This window comes from Silurus meridionalis, chromosome 8 (genome assembly GCF_014805685.1).
Source record: "Silurus meridionalis isolate SWU-2019-XX chromosome 8, ASM1480568v1, whole genome shotgun sequence".
In the NCBI taxonomy this organism is placed as follows: domain Eukaryota; kingdom Metazoa; phylum Chordata; class Actinopteri; order Siluriformes; family Siluridae; genus Silurus; species Silurus meridionalis.
This window is the reverse complement of record NC_060891.1, coordinates 25,078,602-25,094,066: the sequence shown is the minus strand read 5'-3', so window position 1 is coordinate 25,094,066 and position 15,465 is coordinate 25,078,602. Positions and strand designations below refer to the sequence as shown.

The 15,465-nt window shown below is 38.3% G+C and overlaps 1 protein-coding gene across 1 annotated transcript in view; it reads right to left on the bottom strand.

Moving 5' to 3' along the window:
* Nucleotides 1–13,350, bottom strand: part of atp6v1ba (ATPase, H+ transporting, lysosomal, V1 subunit B, member a) — a 42,284-nt gene extending 28,934 nt beyond the window's left edge. Inside the window, exon 1 of the mRNA XM_046856244.1 lies at nt 13,131–13,350. Coding sequence (XP_046712200.1) covers nt 13,131–13,239 — 109 coding nt within the window. The 5' untranslated portion in view covers nt 13,240–13,350. The remainder of the gene's footprint in view (nt 1–13,130) is intronic.
* Between the last annotated feature and the right edge of the window lie 2,115 nt (nt 13,351–15,465).

Genomic DNA, 15,465 nt, shown 5'->3' with positions numbered 1-15,465 from the left:
GCCCCTCACGGGACACTTGAGCTGGAGTGGTGCGGTCCGAGGGCTGGGCACCGAATAGTGGCGCGGGTCAGAGCCGGGCCTGCCAGTCCCCCATTGTGCGCTAAGACGTTAATTGGTGCTAATCCAGCCCTAGGAGCTGTTTTGCTAGCCTGACCTCACGCCCCGGAGAACACCTCGGTGTGAAATACTAAAAAACAGGACTCCATTCAAAGGGGGCCTTGTGAAAAGAGGCAGAGAGCATTCCAACACATTCCGCCTCTCAAAGAGAGGAGCAGAGGAGCGCGGGAGGATCGGCTGGGGTATTTTTTTCCCCCTCTTCCCCACCGTCTTGGGCGCATCCTCACCCCTGATGCTCGGAATTAATAGCACAATAGCAGTGGTAACAGTGATGGGTCTGCCTACATTCACGCTTCTCTTCTCTGGTTTTCTCTCTTTTTTTTTTTTTTTTAACCCCTACGAACACACTGGTACTCTATCAGGCACGGGGTAAAAGGAGCGCTAATTGCCCTCGGGTTTGGGATCAGAAGGACGCTTAGGAAACTATCAACAAACAGGAAAACACCGATTATACAACCGACACCTGCTAGACTGTTTAATATACGCAGACAAAAACAAAAAAAACAGACAAAGCACACGATTTCTGTGCTACAACAATGTGAGTTTACTCCCAGACCGTCTTGTTGAGGCTCAGACGGACTCCTGCGTACCTGAAGAATGATTGGACGCTGAGATTTACCCGTGTACGTTTTTAATATAAGCGGTAAGAAAGAGGTAGCAGAGATTAACATCCACTTTGACCCTCACAGGGACTTTATTTCATTTATCATTGACACTGTATGAGAATAAAATGGAAAGATGTACCTCTATGTTTGGAAACTGCAATTTGTCAGATAAATAAAGCAGGACCAATAAAAGACAAGTTTAACTACAAATCCAATGTTTATCCGACTTTCCAGAGAGATGTAAATTATTATTTTTTTTTTTACACCACATTATACTCTAACGCACACATTTCGGATAACAACTCCGTTTTTTTACAAATCGAGCGGGAAAAAAAAAGACGGAAAATTACAGTGCAAAACATTACGCCTGCAATAATCATCATGATTCGGGCAGCCGACTAAAGGAAATGTGAACAGAATGAACATCGAAGATGTTAACCGAGCCGGGCTGCTATTCTCCCAAACACAGCGCGACGTGTGGCTTCGATATGCAGAATGCAAATAAAAGGCTTTTCAAAAGCTACAAAATGTCCATTTCATGCTTTCGACTAAAGACACATTAACACGTTTCCGCCAAAATAATCAATTACTATTATTATTTTTTTTTATTTTGGTTTCATAATTGCACCGGCTATTCTGTTAAGAACCGTAATTGTGCCGCGATTCAATCATATTTAGAAGCCGGCAAAACATTATAATGTGTGAAAAACCGTGAAATGAGACTCGATAAAAAAATAAAAAAAAGGGAACAGTGGACAAGCAAAAGGATAGAAGGTATTAAAGGCTGTGAATCGAAACTCGCAGGAGACCGCGATGGTATTCACGCCGGATTCAATGCTAACACTGAGAATCCAATTATTGCGCTGACAGCTCAAGAGCTCGTGGGCTTTGATTTCTAAGTGCGAAGTTTGGACAAAAAAACGAAAAAAAAAAAAAAAAAAACAACAACAACAACAAAAAAACACGAGACGCAAAATTAAAACATTTCAAGAGTATCGGAAGATTGGAATATTTTCAAAAGTCTTTCACTATGAAGTCTATGAGGAGCAACACTAATCATTTCTTGTATGAAGAAATAATAATAAAACAAAAAAAATGGATTAAAACATCATGATCCACAAAGATAAGAAGAAGAAGGAAAAAAAAAAAAAGCTGAACTGAGAAAACGGCAATTAAACAAGTCTGCTGTCACTTTACTGACTTAAGGGCCAGTTGATTTAGGGATCTCATTCATCATGGAACATCTGGTTATTATAGCAACAGCCATCAATTCGCTTTCAGACTGGATAGAGTCAGTAAATGAAGGATGAAAGAAGAAAAAACTGTTTATTTCATACAATTTCTGGTGAATGTTTCACTTAAATTACTACACACTTTGTGCGCGTATAAAACCAATTTCTGTTTTGTTCAAATATAACTATTAAACAAAAAGGTTTACTACAAGCAAATCCCTTACAACACACACGGTTTTCTAATAGTACCTGTTCTAACAAAATCCTCGAGAGTGATGACCCCATCAAAGAGGAACGCTCTTGACCCTACAGGTAGCGTTTGCTGAGTGACGACTCCCTGCACGTTTACACTGATTGGACCGTGTGTAATCAGAGAGCTGTGTGTGTGTGTGTGTGTTATATCAGGGTAGAAGGGTGAAATGTGGTGTGTTAGTTGGCAGGAAGTAGACCGAAGGCTACTGTTTAACCCACGTGCCGCTTTAAGCTGGTGCATTAAAAGAGGATCGGAAATGCACTTGATGAAATCAGAGTTCTCTGTACACCTGATTACAAATTGAGACGATTTAACGGTTTACAGGTTGGCATGGACACAGAAGGAGGTTAAAACTAGAAGTTGTGAATAAAATTGTGGATTTTATCAATAACGCATCGAGGGTAGGTCGTACTTGAAAATATAAATATATATATGAATTAATAAATACAATATAATTTATACATTGTAAATTGTGTGTATTAAAAAAAAAAAAAAAAAAAAAAAGAGAAATGCCACACACACCATTATTGAATCGCCTCTAGAGGCCACACTAGTAATGACACCGTACGGGAAGCCGCTTTAATAACGGTCGCACGACAAGGAAAAACTATCGGTGTGGATTTTTGGCGATAGCCGATAGTTCAGCAAACAACTATCGATGCTGTTTGATTGGAAAAACTGATGAATTGGTCGACCTCCAGCTAAAACAAAATAAATAATTCAATGGGAACAAATAAGAAAGAGAGAGAAGGGAGTGGAGTTACGGTGGGATATACCGTATTTTTCCGTGTATAAGACGACCCCCAATTTTCCACCCCAAAATGAAGAAAATCGATATTTTAAACATAAAACAGAACAAACTTTTATTTAGTAATTAGGTAACGTTTACATACCAGTACTATATTATGCATCACACCTTACAACATGGTGGACGAAATATACTTTACAAAAACAGCACAGCAAAAAACATCTTCATCCATTTGTTTTCTCAGTCGAAATGTAACACAACATTGCACATAGCCACATGCTCGGTATCTCTTGAAAAAGTTCTCCTGGGGGACTGAATACGGTCATTGGACTTGGTCTTGAAATTACCTTTACACCTAATCTAGAAACCCTTAGAGTGGTCCTCAACAGATCCGGTTTAAACAGCAGTGTTTGTATTTAGGAACACTCTGGCATAGTTTATGCGAGTTGAGCGAGACACGACATGTTAATTCGGCAGCAGGATGCACTGTCCAGTAGTGTCTCCACAATTAGTTACCCTGAAGACGTACACAAGCGATGCACCAAACATTAATATGTATGTCTTTTTATCCATTAATAACAAAAAGAACTGCACGTAGGTTTGATCAGTTACTTTATTGACAACTAGGAGAAGTCCGTAACATCTTGTTTTGTGCTGTTATACAAAAGCCATCCACACCCTCTGACCAATCAGATTCAAGACTGATTGTTTATTGTTAAATGCTATTCCAGCATCAACAGCCGTTTTTAAAAAGTAGAGAAAGGTAAATAAAACGAGACATTGCTTTAATAGGAGTACTAAAAGGTTTCACTTGTGACTATTACCAGCAGCTACAAGATTCCTTCAGTTTACCGTATTTTCCGGACTATAAGCCGCTACTTTTTCCCCACGCTTTATATTAAATCAGATGCGCTCCCACTGAATCGGGCCGCACCACATCATAAATATGGATGAGGTTCCTCTGACGTTTGACCTGCCGCTCACTCGGACTGTCTACAGGAAATGCGAATCATTCGTCACACTGAAAACAACCGGTCATGAAAAAAAACACACTTCACCTGTGTTCTGAGCTGCACGGCATCGGGAGAAAAGCTTCACCGATGGTGATTTTTAAACGCACGACGATGCCAAAACTATAGAAATAGTTGTGAAAGGAAGGAGGAAGACAGTAAACAATGACTTTCTTGGTAGGCTACTGTTTAGATACAAGCCGTGTAACAGACACTGTCTTTCGTTAAAGCCTGTGTAAAGTTCATTAGTTTCAGTGTAGACATGCTTATTTATGTTCAAAATAAAAATCTTTGTCAAATTCAGTGGGTGCGGCTTATATTTGGGTGCGTTTAATAGTCCGAAAATTACAGTCACACCTGGGAAGAATTTCCAGGTTTTTCTTTGATGACAATTCGAAAGACTCAAATCCGAATCAGGAAAGGTTTTATTGCCAGGTACAGCAAAGGATTTATCAAAGTGCACTTTACAGTACTAGGAATTTGTCTTGGTGTCGGGTGCAAACATGTCCACAGATACCAAATGTGTACACAGTTTTTAAATAAACTATAATGAATGAAAAAAATACTTTATGCCGAAAGTGGCTTTGCATGAAAAGTAGTGCAATTTAGAATGATATAAATATTGTATACAGAAGTGTGAGCATCAACTAGACCTCAAATAGTGATTGAACAATGAATCGGGCTGATTTTTGCCAATGTATTTTTATTTATTCATTTTTAAGTAATTGGTAATCGCATCGGACACATCAAATCGTGCGTGTACGTTCTGTGAGAGGACATAACTCTTCCATAACAGCAGGGGGCAGTAGTCTGTATTCAGCATCCAAAGAGGGAAACAGGAAAAACTATCGGGTGAATATGTAAAGCAAGCAGCGTTTACACCTGCCACGATCATTACTAACTGATTCGTTTAACTTTTATATATATAAAAAAAGAAAAAAAAAAATCATATCTGCTATGTTGCAAAGACGATTGCGTTGCTTCTTTACGCAATCGTTTGCTTTCCTTAGTTCCGTTTTTTTGTCTCGTGCTCATTCGTAAAGCTGAATAGCCAATCAGAGTTATCTTTCTCGCCGACGAGTTCCACCGACATGCAAAATAAAACCCAAAGCCTGGAAACAAGTGCATTGATTGGTGAGGCTTGTGATGTTCAATAAATGTTTATTTATGCAATTTTCTGTATCACTTATTAAGGGGAGAAAAAAAGAAGATCGGCCAAACATATCGGCATCATATATATCGTCCATCGGCCGCACTGATCGGCATCGGTCAGAGGAAAAACACATGTCGGTCGACCTCTACTCACAGATACGCATTTTCTGAGTAAAACCGTAATCTAGAGTTGTAGTATTACAGTCCAATAACATATGTTTAATGCTAATTTTTGTCCTACAAGATTACATGCTGGTTTTTGATTACTGTTGATTACTGTTTAGCAGGAAAACAGTGTGTAAGATCAGAATCAAGATACTGGTCAAAATGTTATTGAAAAATTTTCAACATTCTTAAAAGAAACATGGCTGATTCGTCTTTGCTGTTATATAAAATATTCACCTCGGCAGTTATTCATTCACGCATCCGTTTTTTTTTTTTATTCAGAACATTTGATCTCAAGTCCATCTGAACTGATGACATGCCTCTGTTTTTCTGTAGTAGTTCTATGCAACTTTGTTTTTAAATTAATTAATTTTTTGTCAAAATAGCTGCTGATCGTGTGATTGGCTGATTTAAGACTTGCTTGAAGTAGCCTGCATTTACAACATTTGTTCATCCTTAGTATGTGCCTGGTCAGGGTTGCGGTGGTTTACATTACTGACGCTATTTATCCTCACTTCCATCCAAACTTCCTACGCTTTTTTTGCACTCATTCACGTAACTTTGTTTACATTTCATAATTGGTCTGGCTAGCTACTCAATGTCTTTAGCTGTTCAGCTCTGACCTGATTTGATTAGAACAAGCTCTCGGTTCAAATATTTTCCACAGAAACTTGTGGCGCAATAATGATAATTAACGATTAATCGAGCGACCCTTGACATATCACTAAGAATAAAAATTTTATTTTATTCATTTGACTTGCTGAGTGTCATAATTTGATGAATCATGTGTAAGACATTAAACTGAGACATGAGATCAGTACTCGTGCAGATCAATACAGGTCTTGCTTCACTGCCTATACATTTAAAGGCCTTGAGGAGAAAGCGATAAATATGGCACAAGTGATACGAACAAATAAATAAATAAATAATTGAAAACTTTGGCTACAAACGTGTTTCAAGTCAAGAACCTTGAATGCAGAAAAAGACTTGTGTGTCAGAGTGCTTTGTGCTTAAGATAATGGGCTTGTTTCCCCCCTCCTTCCTCTAAGTGGTACATAATTTAGAGACTCGGATACTATTTTTGAAAGTCAACTATTCTATACTCTTCTTTCAATTCATTTCATGTTCTTTGATGGCAAGACGAAGTCAAACGCCCACCGGGGGCTTTCTCTTTCACCGCCGTGACAATTGATTAATTACAAGCGGACAAAAGGATTAGAAACAGGAAACTGTGGGCAAAATAAAGTGGGCTGTGACATCTGAAAGATTTGTTTATAACTGTGTCATTATGGGTAATTGTTTCTTCACAGAAATACCATTACCGTACTGAATGTCTTTTCATTTCATTTAGAAGACTATTCAAAGCTAAAACAAAGAGCAGAGACAGTCTGGGTTAATTGCCTTTGTTGCAAATGACATGATTAAGATAAAAAAAAAAATGGCTTTAGCTATCAAAAGACAGATGAGTATTGTGTTCGCTTTATTTGTTTGTCTCTTTTCATAGTGGCAGACATCTGACTGGGCATGAGTGAGAGAACAATCAGCTCATTGCACCAGCCAAAAAAAAAAAAACCTTCAACATGGGAATTTTAATGAAAATTAACATTTGGACAAGAATAAGAATGTCCTTAACAAGACATGATCAAGGTCCAATACGATAATGTAATCACTTATACAGGTCTTTAGATATAATTTTTTTTTTTTTTTTTTTTTTAAAGAGCTTAAAATTGTCATTGAGTAAAAAAAATATATGTGTGTATATATATATATATATATATATATATATATATATATATATATATATATATATATATAAAATCATGATTTATTTCTTTTGCATGTTTGTATCATTTTAATGTTTCAGATCATCAAACTAATTTAAATATTAGTAAAAGAGAACACAAGTGAACACAACATGCAGTTTTTAAATGAAAGTTTTTATTATTGAAGGAAAACAAAATCCATGGCCCTGTGTGAAAAAGTGTTTGCCCCCAAAACCTAATAACTGGTTGCACCACCCTCAGCAGCAACAACTGCAATCAAGCGTATGTGATAACTTGCACTGAGTCTGTTACTGCGCTGTGGAGGAATTTGGTCACTTATCTATGCAGAATTGTTGTAATTCTGCCACATTGGAGGTTTTCGAGGATGAACTAGGATTTGACTAGGCCACTTCAAAGTCTTCATTTTGTTTTTCTTCAGCTATTCAGAGGTGGACTTGCTGGTGTGTTTTGGATCATTGCCCTACTACAGAACCCAAGTTCGCTTCATCTTGAGGTCACGAACAGATGGCCAGACATTCTCCTTCAGGATTTTTTTGTAACAGCAGAATTCATGGTTCCATAATGGCTCTCACTGTGGTTCTCTGGAGTCCCAAAGCTTTAGAAAAGGCTTTATAACCTTTTCCAGACTGATAGATCTCAGTTACTTACTTTCGCATTTGTTTCTGAATATCTTTGGATTTCAGCATGATGTCTAGCTTTTGAGGATCTTTTGGTCTACTTCACTTTGTCAGGCAGGTCCTATTTAAGAGATTTCTTGATTGTGAACTGGTGTGGCAGTAATCAGGACTGGGTGTGATTGGAAAAACCGAACTCAGGTGTGATAAACCACAGTTTGAACACTTTCACACAGGGCCATGTAGTTTTGGATTTTATTTTCCGTTAATAATAAAAACCTCCATTTAAAAACTGCATGTTGTGTTTACACCTGTGTTATCTTTTACTAATATTTAAATTAGTTTGATGATCTGAACCATTAAAGTGTGACAAACAGGTGTGAGCAGGATTCAATAAAACATATCTGTAGTTGAGGCCAATTGGGACCTGGGATGATGTAGCTGAGGTTGAGGAACTGCCCGATCCTGAATTTATACATGCCGACACGTGCTGCTATTTGTACTTTTGATGGAAGGGGTGTGTGTTGGTGTTTCAGGGTTTTCTAAAGAGTCTGATGACATTGTGGGACAGAAAATATTTCATTTCAATTTTCATTTAATAAAAAAATGATGTGCTATATAAATAATCGAATTTGAAGTTAAGATTTTGTGTAAACTACACAAAATTAAAAACCTCAGAATCACTGAAGCTCTTACAACCCATTATTTACATCACTTAGATCAATTTGGTGTTGTACTTGAGTGTACACAATGACAAAGTGCACAAACGACTCTTTTTACCTGGATGTAGCTTACCAACAAATTTGGTATAGAAACTAAAACTGGGAAAATGTCAACAGAAATAGCTCTTAGTTAGCTCACCATTGGACCATTGGCGATCGGGTTGTGCGTTTTATTCTTGTAGTCTCTAAGCAGATGATTTTCATCTCACCCTAAATAAATGATCAGCTGGATTCAGGGATCTGCAGCAAAATTCTATAATTTGTTCGGCCTGGGAGTCGAATGTGCTTGAAAATGTTCTGAGATTGCGAACAAAATGAAAAAACATTAAACTTTACTTAAGGCCACGGGCGTTTTTACTATTTGAACACAGATCCTGCAATCTGAGGGATCTGTACATAAAGGAAAAGCACCATGCAACGACTCAAAGAGAAAAAAAAACAAAACGAAAGTGCTCGACCCGGCATTAGCGCTGTTAATGAATTGCCATGGAGATGCTGCTGTCAGTCAAACCACGATATGATACGCCCACGCGGTCCTGATGTGGCAAAAAGTAGGACTTAAAGAAGTCATAGAAACAATTGCTACCAAATGCTTATATAATTGCGTGTTTAGTGTCACATAAGTGTAATTACTTTATCTTTGTAAACAATTTCTAAATGGAACATGTCTAAATAGTGGATTTTGCCTGAATTGCCCGTCTCACAGTGGTGGTCTTCTGAGACTCGCGTGACGTTTGCGTGCCCATCTTTCATCGTTGCCTTCAATCACAGGCTACTATCAGTGTGCACTCAGCCTCTGCTCGCTGATGATGAAGAAAATGGAGCTGCTTGCCAGCGTGCCTACATTAGGATGCCTATTTCAGTCCAGCTTTTTGGGAAAAGGGGTGAGGGATGCTGGCGTCTTGAGCGGGCGTGGGCTGGTGTCTCTATACGGTTTCTTTTTCTCTTTGACTTTCGGACTCAGTTCTTCCATTAAGTCATTTCTTTCATGCTTTGCTAAGAGGCTTTTAGCCCGAGCTTTTTTTGTCACAATTTCAAACAAAAAAAGGAAAAGAAAAGGCACCTTGGTGTTCCGTGAAAGCATGTTTGAGGTTTAAATTAATGAGGCAGACGCTAAATAACGTCAACAATACACAAGGCAAGGGTGGAAGAAAGGAAGGTGTGGGGTAATTTTAGACGGAAAATTTGCAGATAAACATAATTAAAGGATTGTGTGCAATAATATCAGTAATATCAATAAAATTCAACCACATGAGAAGCCTAATGCGAGATGTGACTAAACTACAGCTGAAATCTTTTGCTTTATGACTTTAAGATTAAAGAATTTACTGTCATATGAGCAGGAAACTGTTTCACTATACAATGATGATTCTACAATGTGAATCCTCCCAGTATCCTATGACACAAATCATACAGACTTGGGGGAAGCGATTGACAGCCATAGGTAAATGTTTAGGATCAATGACATATGAGGTCGCAGTTTTGAGACTAGTTTTCTAACATGCCAATAGATGGCAGCACAAGGCTGCACGCACAGTCACAGGGAGCACTGACCCTCATAAGTCAGTGTGCTAGAAGACATCGTCCTGTGCACTTATGTGCAACTGGTGCTATTCTGACCACATGCGTTACCACGTCTGCGATTTCACTATGGACAGTGAGTTAGAACACACACCGAGCTCTCCTCACTGAAAATACAAAAGGATCTCACTTCTGCACCCACCCTACTCGCCAGGTTTGGCTCCTGCAGACTTCTCTTCCTAAAGATAAAAATCCAATTTGAAGGTCATCGTTTTTCACAAGATGCTTAACACACTTCGAAAAGAACTGTATGTTGGTGATCAGTAGATAGACTAAGCGCTAATCAAAACCAGAGCTCGCGTTTGACCAGTTAAGTAAAAAAAAAAAAGTACAAAATTCTAAAATAAAGTGACATTAAAATAAAAGTCTTTCCAAGTGGAAATACTTCAGTAAAGTACGGATACACAAAAAAAAAGGCTACTTAAGTACATTAACAAATTATTTACTTTGTTACTGTCCACCGGTAACCAATAGTCTCTCGGGCCTTGTGAGTGTGGCACCGCCCACATTCTTTAACCTACTTTGCACATGCTGAATAAGGAAATGACCATATTAAAAACTCTGAAATTCCCACTTACGAGGTGCCACAAACATGTCTAGCTGATGACCGAGTAAGTGTTAATCATACAGGTTCTTATAGAAAGCAATACACGTAACTATATTAAAAACTATAATCTTAGCCAAGCTCATTTCGAGGAAAAAAACATCACAAAGGATTTTCTTTAAAATCTCCGCACCACACGTCTTGGCTTAATGATGAAACAGAAATCCAGTATTTTGCAAGGTGTTTGCACAATATTGGTGTCTGGTTCCTCATAAAAAGTGTCCAACAGTAGTTTCGGAAAAAGACAAATGGAGAAATCCAAAACTGCACCACCTCCCTCCGATTCTCTCTGACCGCTCGACTAATCCCAACATCCAACAGGGTACAAGACTCAAAACTCTTCTTTGTTCTGGCACCTATGTGGTGGAATGAATTTCTGGTGGTTGTCAGAGCAGCTAAATTGCTGGCTACAGCTTTCAAACATCACTTTAATGATTTGTTTTCTTACTACATTACCTGCTGAGCAGAGTTTACAGACTGACCTTGTTCCTAGTCTGAGACCTAATGAACCATTATCAGGATGAATGTATTGATGAAGTCTCTGATGATAAGGGTGTTTGCCTAATGGTGTAAAAGAAAATGTAAATATAATCTCGTCACTGCTTTTCTCCAGAGGTGTCCAAAAGAATTTAGACGTGGTATTGATTGGTGGATTTTCTTTCATTTTTAGTCAGTCTGAAAACTTTGTCTCAAACAAGGACGAAGATTTAAGTCTATTTTAAGAGCTTTTTAATTATTTATTTTTTTAGTCAGATTTTAAAATAGTTGCATTTATAAATATATGTATATGTATTTAAATATGTATTTATACACAGAGTTTGTAAATTAATGCTAAGAACAATAGTGTGCATTTTCACATCGTGAGGCATCTGGGGAAGGAGGAAAAAAATAAATCTTCCACACAAAAGTGACATGACTTGGAAGGAGAAGTATAATGTCAGTGTGGGGAAAAAAAAAGAAAGCTGAAAAGCGCAACAATGTATTAAAACATTTTTTTATCCCTATTTAAAAACAAAACAAAACATGATCATCAGCTTATAACAGTCTACCATAGTCAGCCTGAATGCTCAATTTTGATTGGCTGGCCAAAATTTCGATCAAGTGTCAATACCGTCGTTCCTTTAAAGTTAATAGTCGGCTGAAGCGAAAGCGCTGCATCTTAAACAACGGTGACCACAGCACCATAAAGCTGAATATATATGGTGCAGAGACACATTTTACTTATATGGCAAATATGGCGATTTTGAGAAATGGGATGTGGAAGAAGAAACGAATCCGACAAACTGGAGGAGAGAACGTTAAAGGAGGATGTAACAGGAAAAAAGGGCAGAATAAGTTTAACTCAAACAGCCTCGATAATTATTGAAAACTTATTAGAATAAATATACAGTAATCCACCGCTTTACCGTGGTTTGAATCTGGCGCCACCCCTGGTTTATTGTGGAATTGCATTTGCCACGTAATTGATTAGTTTGGCTGATTTTCCCGGTCTCGCAGATCGAATTCTAGATCTAATGATATAAAATGTAATTAAAATAAAACAAAAACAAGACCGTATGCTGACTGGGGTTAATTTTTTTAATCGGGATGATCCGGTATTTATTGCTGTTCTCTAGGTTTGTCTTTAAAAGTTGAACTTAACTAAACAGTATTTGCAAACTGATCGCCTAAACCGCTTCGTTTGGGGCCCTTGAGCAAGGCCCTTAAGCCTCTGTGCTCCAGGGGGTGCAGTATCATGGCTGACCCTACGCTCTGACCACAGCTTCCTAACATTTCTGGGACATGGACAAAAAAAAGAACAAAAAAAGTACACTGAATAAATGGAGTCAAAAGCACACCATGATCACGTCTCTGCTGACTCAGTCACGTGACTAGATCACATGATGGGGCTATTCATCATCATCCTTCCACATAAGATTACACGTGACAATTATAGAGCAATTATAATATAAATATAAATCTCCAAAAAAAACTGTTATTCATAAATAAATACTCAATATTTACAAATATAAAATTAATTTATATCTTCTAATTTACAACACCACAGTAGTCAAGACTCTGTCCATAGGACGTGCATTCACTTTGGATGAAATACAAACGCATTACGTTCCCTACCTTAGTGCACTACAAAGGGTGCGAAACAATACCTTCCGCGCACTACTTGGTGCACTTCTGTGTTTAGACATGGTGCGATTGAGACGCGGCCCCGCCACAGCAATTTACGTGCAATAAAGTTGCAGTAGATTGTGTAGTTCAGGTGTGTATCTCTGTATATTCGATGGAGAAGTTTTATCAGGATTGAAAGATGATTTTTACAATTAAATATATTTATATTTTGCATAGTTACACACCAATTCAACCAAGTCTCGCGCGTTGGCCGTTGACAGCTCGGTTAGCATGTTAGCCGGTATCAGGTGTACTCATTAATTACTAGGCGGTGAGACGGAATAGGGATATTATATAATGTATAAAAATATATATACCGAGTTTTAAGTTTGAATTAAATATCATTATAATCCCCCCCACACACATTGTGTACTCACTCAGCCGAGGCTGTGAAATGTAGTTTCTTGTCACGGCTTGTGCATGCTGTCTGGCTGCAGCTTCTGGCCCTTTGAGGTCCACCGGATGATTCGCGACTAACGTTGCCATTTTTAAGAAACAATAATAAAATATTAGGAATAAAACGCGTCGAGAAAACAAGGCGACAACCCTTCACCCAGCCGACTTAGCACCACTAGTCATATGACCCTGCGGAACGGGCGCGCTCACGTGGCTGGGACCGCTTGCGTCATGACGTAGGGACGACGTGCGCGCTCTCCGCGCATACGCACGCCGGTTGGGCGATACCTTTTTTTTATTATTTCGATATTAAGCAAAGTCGATATCGTTACCAGTTATACCAGTATTTTTTAAAAGTTATCATCATTACTATGTTTATTATTATTATTATTATTATTATTATTATTATTATTATTATTATTATTCATTTTATTATTATAATTATAAAAAAATATCTAAACTACAATGGACTGGACTTCTAATACTTATCAATCATTTATTGATTTTCATTACTTAATAACAGTTTATCTTGAAACATTATTCATCAAACAAACTATGAACAAAATATAATCCACCACAAACTTTATTCAAATGGAAAAATAATGTTCCGACATTCCTTTACCCTTTCCACGTTTCCCCCTTTCTAAGAAGGTCCACATGATGTGTGATGTGATCCCAGTACTCTAAATAGACAAATTTCTGGACACCTGATGTTGAGATGTGCTTCTTGAACATCCCATTCCACATTTACTCCTCATTTCCTGTTATAATAACCTCCATTCTCCAAGGAAGATGTTCCAGTAGATTTTGTAGTGTGTTTGTGGAGATTTGTGCTCATTTAGCTTTAAGGGTGTTAGTAAAATTCATGAAGTTCTTTCCAAAATCTGTTCTAGCATGACAATGCTTCTGTGCACAAGGCAAGCTCTATGAAAATATGCTTTACATGGGTTGGAGTTGAAAATCTCCTGCTACTGAGCTCTGATCTCAACCCTACTGGGTTGAAAGTGAAAGCTGACTGCACCCCAGGCCTCCTCACCTCACCTACATTAGTACCTGACTTTACTAACACCCTTGTGGATAAATCAGCCTTGTGGAACATCTTCCTAGGAGAGTGAAGGTTATTATAACAGCAAATGGAGAATAAATGTGGAATAAGGTCAGGTGTCCACAAAAGTTTGTCTATACAGTGTTCAAATCCAATCTAGAAGGTGTGTTATTCTGTGTGATCACTTGACATGACTGTCACTGGTGAATCTACATTCTAGGCAAGAGAAGTTTTGATTTGGGAGGTGGTAGCTTAGTGGTTAAGGCATTGGACTCTGGATCTAAAGTTTGAAAGTTCAAATCTCAGCCACACCAAACTACCAATGTAGGGCCCCTGAGCAAGGCCCTTAGTCCCATACTTGCTCAGTTGTATGAATGTTAGTTGCTCTGGATAAGGGCACCTGCTGAATGCTGTAACTGTACAAAATCTATAAGTCCAATATTATCTTAATTAAGAGAAAATTGTCTGAGATATATATATAAATCAGGGTAAAGCCTTTCTAGTTTATTTGTACTAGCAGGCCCTTGGGCCCTGGTTTTCTGATTTACTATTATCCTGTCTTTCTCTCACTTTCACGTTCACATGAGGAGCACACATTTTTCCACACTACGCCATGCGAATGCGACCAAAGAGCAACAAAATGTTCTCAATGAGGTGACGTTTCTGCCCCGTCCGCTTTGGGTCCCATAAGCTTCCAGCTCAAGAGCTCATCTAGTCCATGATCCAGCATATGAGCACATTTTACCAGCCTGGCAGTTAACACTTCAAACCAATTTGCTGCTGTGCAGACTCCGGCTATTTCACACGTACAAGCTGCTGAATTTGGTTCAGGTTCCGAGTTCTTGAAACAAGCCATGACAGAAAGTGTGCGGCGTGCGGATGGTGTGGTGATATGTATACGTGTCTTTTTCTGATTTGCATTTTTAATGAAGTAATCGAAGCAACAAGTACTTTTGTACAAACTGTAAGTGTGTGTGAAATGTGGTATTGGACAAGCACTTTGTGTGTGAATGACACGTAAAGAGGAGGTGAGTGATGACACTTCAATCACTCATTAGCACTTCTTTCCTCAATGCCTGTGTTTCTGTCTCACTCTACAAGGAGAAATTCACTACAAAGCCTCTGAAGGTTAAACTCTCGCCCTTCACACACACACACACACACACACACACACACACACACACACACACACACACAGTGTGGTACGACTGTACACTTTAATATGCATATACACACTTTATACACTGACTCACACACTCGTCACACAAAAC